At 62.6% G+C, this 1,394-nt stretch overlaps 1 protein-coding gene across 1 annotated transcript in view; it reads right to left on the reverse strand.

Annotated features, from left to right (window-relative positions):
• Positions 1–6: 6 nt before the first annotated feature.
• Positions 7–1,394, reverse strand: part of CHSY1 (chondroitin sulfate synthase 1) — a gene marked incomplete at its 5' end in the record, with an annotated part of 32,019 nt that continues 30,631 nt past the window's right edge. The window contains one exon of the mRNA XM_005871105.1: positions 7–1,392. Coding sequence (XP_005871167.1) covers positions 146–1,392 — 1,247 coding nt within the window. The remainder of the gene's footprint in view (positions 1,393–1,394) is intronic.

Raw genomic sequence — 1,394 nt, forward strand, 5'->3', positions numbered from 1 at the left:
TATAAGAAAGGTCACGTGTAAAATAGATCCTGGTGCAATAAACTTGCAAAACGGGGTTGGTACCAAAAAAAAATAAAAACAAACAATTTCCAGAAAAATAAATTAGAGAATTAGAAAGGTCTGGGCCCAGCGCGGGGGCTGGATGTCAGGCTGTCCTGGCCGAGCCGTTGGTATGGCTGCCCTTGCTGTACCCCGGCTCGTTCTTCTCCAGCCACATCTCGGCCAGCTGCTGCGTGGACCCGTAGGTGGACGCCTTGGACCCCAGGCACATCTTGTACTGCTTGGGGTCCAGGTTGGGGTCGCAGAAGACGGGGTGGTGCACGTGGACCACCCCGACCTCCTGGCTGCGGAACGTCTTGAGGCCGGCCTGCACCACCTTGTTGAAGAGGTCCACGTCCTCCAGCCCCCAGCCCTGGATGGAGACGTCGAAGCCGCCCACGCGGACCAGGTCCCCCTTGTAGATGCAGGTGATGCCGAACCCGTAGTTCCTCCAGAAGCCCGTCTTCCGCGTGAAGGCGAAGTGGTTGTCGCTGGGGGCCTTGCCGCCGTAGACGATCCGGGGGTCGTACTGGCTGAAGATGATGGGGAAGTAGATCTGCTGGCCCAGCACCGTGTTGGCCCGGCACCGCTGCAGGAACTCGGCCGTGAACACCAGGTCCACGTCGCAGAAGAAGAGCAGCGACTCGTTGCGGAACTGCGCGGACCCCACCTCGAGGGCCAGGGCCCGCGAGAACTCCCCGGCCACGGGCAGGATCTGCATGTCGGCCTTGGGGTACTTGAGCCGGTAGTCCCGCATCAGCTCCACCTGCTTGGCCTTGTCGGGGTTCGAGTCCGAGTTGAAGAGCAGCACCACCAGCTTGACGTTCTGGTTGGGCGCCAGGCACGTCTTCTCGAAGTGGCCCATGAACCGGGCGAACATGTCGAAGCGGCCCGACAGCGGGATCAGGATGTTGATCTTCGTCTCTTTGGGCTCCTTGCGCTCGCTCCCGGCGCCGGGCAGCCCGAACGGCACCAGCCTCTTGAGCGAGTTGGACAGGAAGGACAGCGAGCCCGACTCCTGGTTGATCTGCTCGGCCAGCTCCCGGGCGTCCAGCTCCTCGTGCTCGGCGAACTGGATCTTGCTGAAGGTCTGCTGCAGGTAGGCGTGCCGGCGCACGGGCACCGTCACCTTCTTGCCCTTGTGCCGCTTGTACAGCAGCAGCAGGTCCAGGATGTACTCGGCCCCGTACATGGGGTTCACGCGGCGGTAGCCGTACTGGATCTCCTTGAAGTCGATGACGCGGCCCCGGGCCTTGGCGTTGGCGTTGATCATCTCCATGACCTGCATGACGATGTCGTCCAGGGCCTCCCGCTGCGCCGAGTCCATCCCCCGCCGGGGGGGCTGGCCGTCGGCG

This window comes from Myotis brandtii, unplaced genomic scaffold (genome assembly GCF_000412655.1).
Source record: "Myotis brandtii unplaced genomic scaffold, ASM41265v1 scaffold329, whole genome shotgun sequence".
Classification (NCBI taxonomy): domain Eukaryota; kingdom Metazoa; phylum Chordata; class Mammalia; order Chiroptera; family Vespertilionidae; genus Myotis; species Myotis brandtii.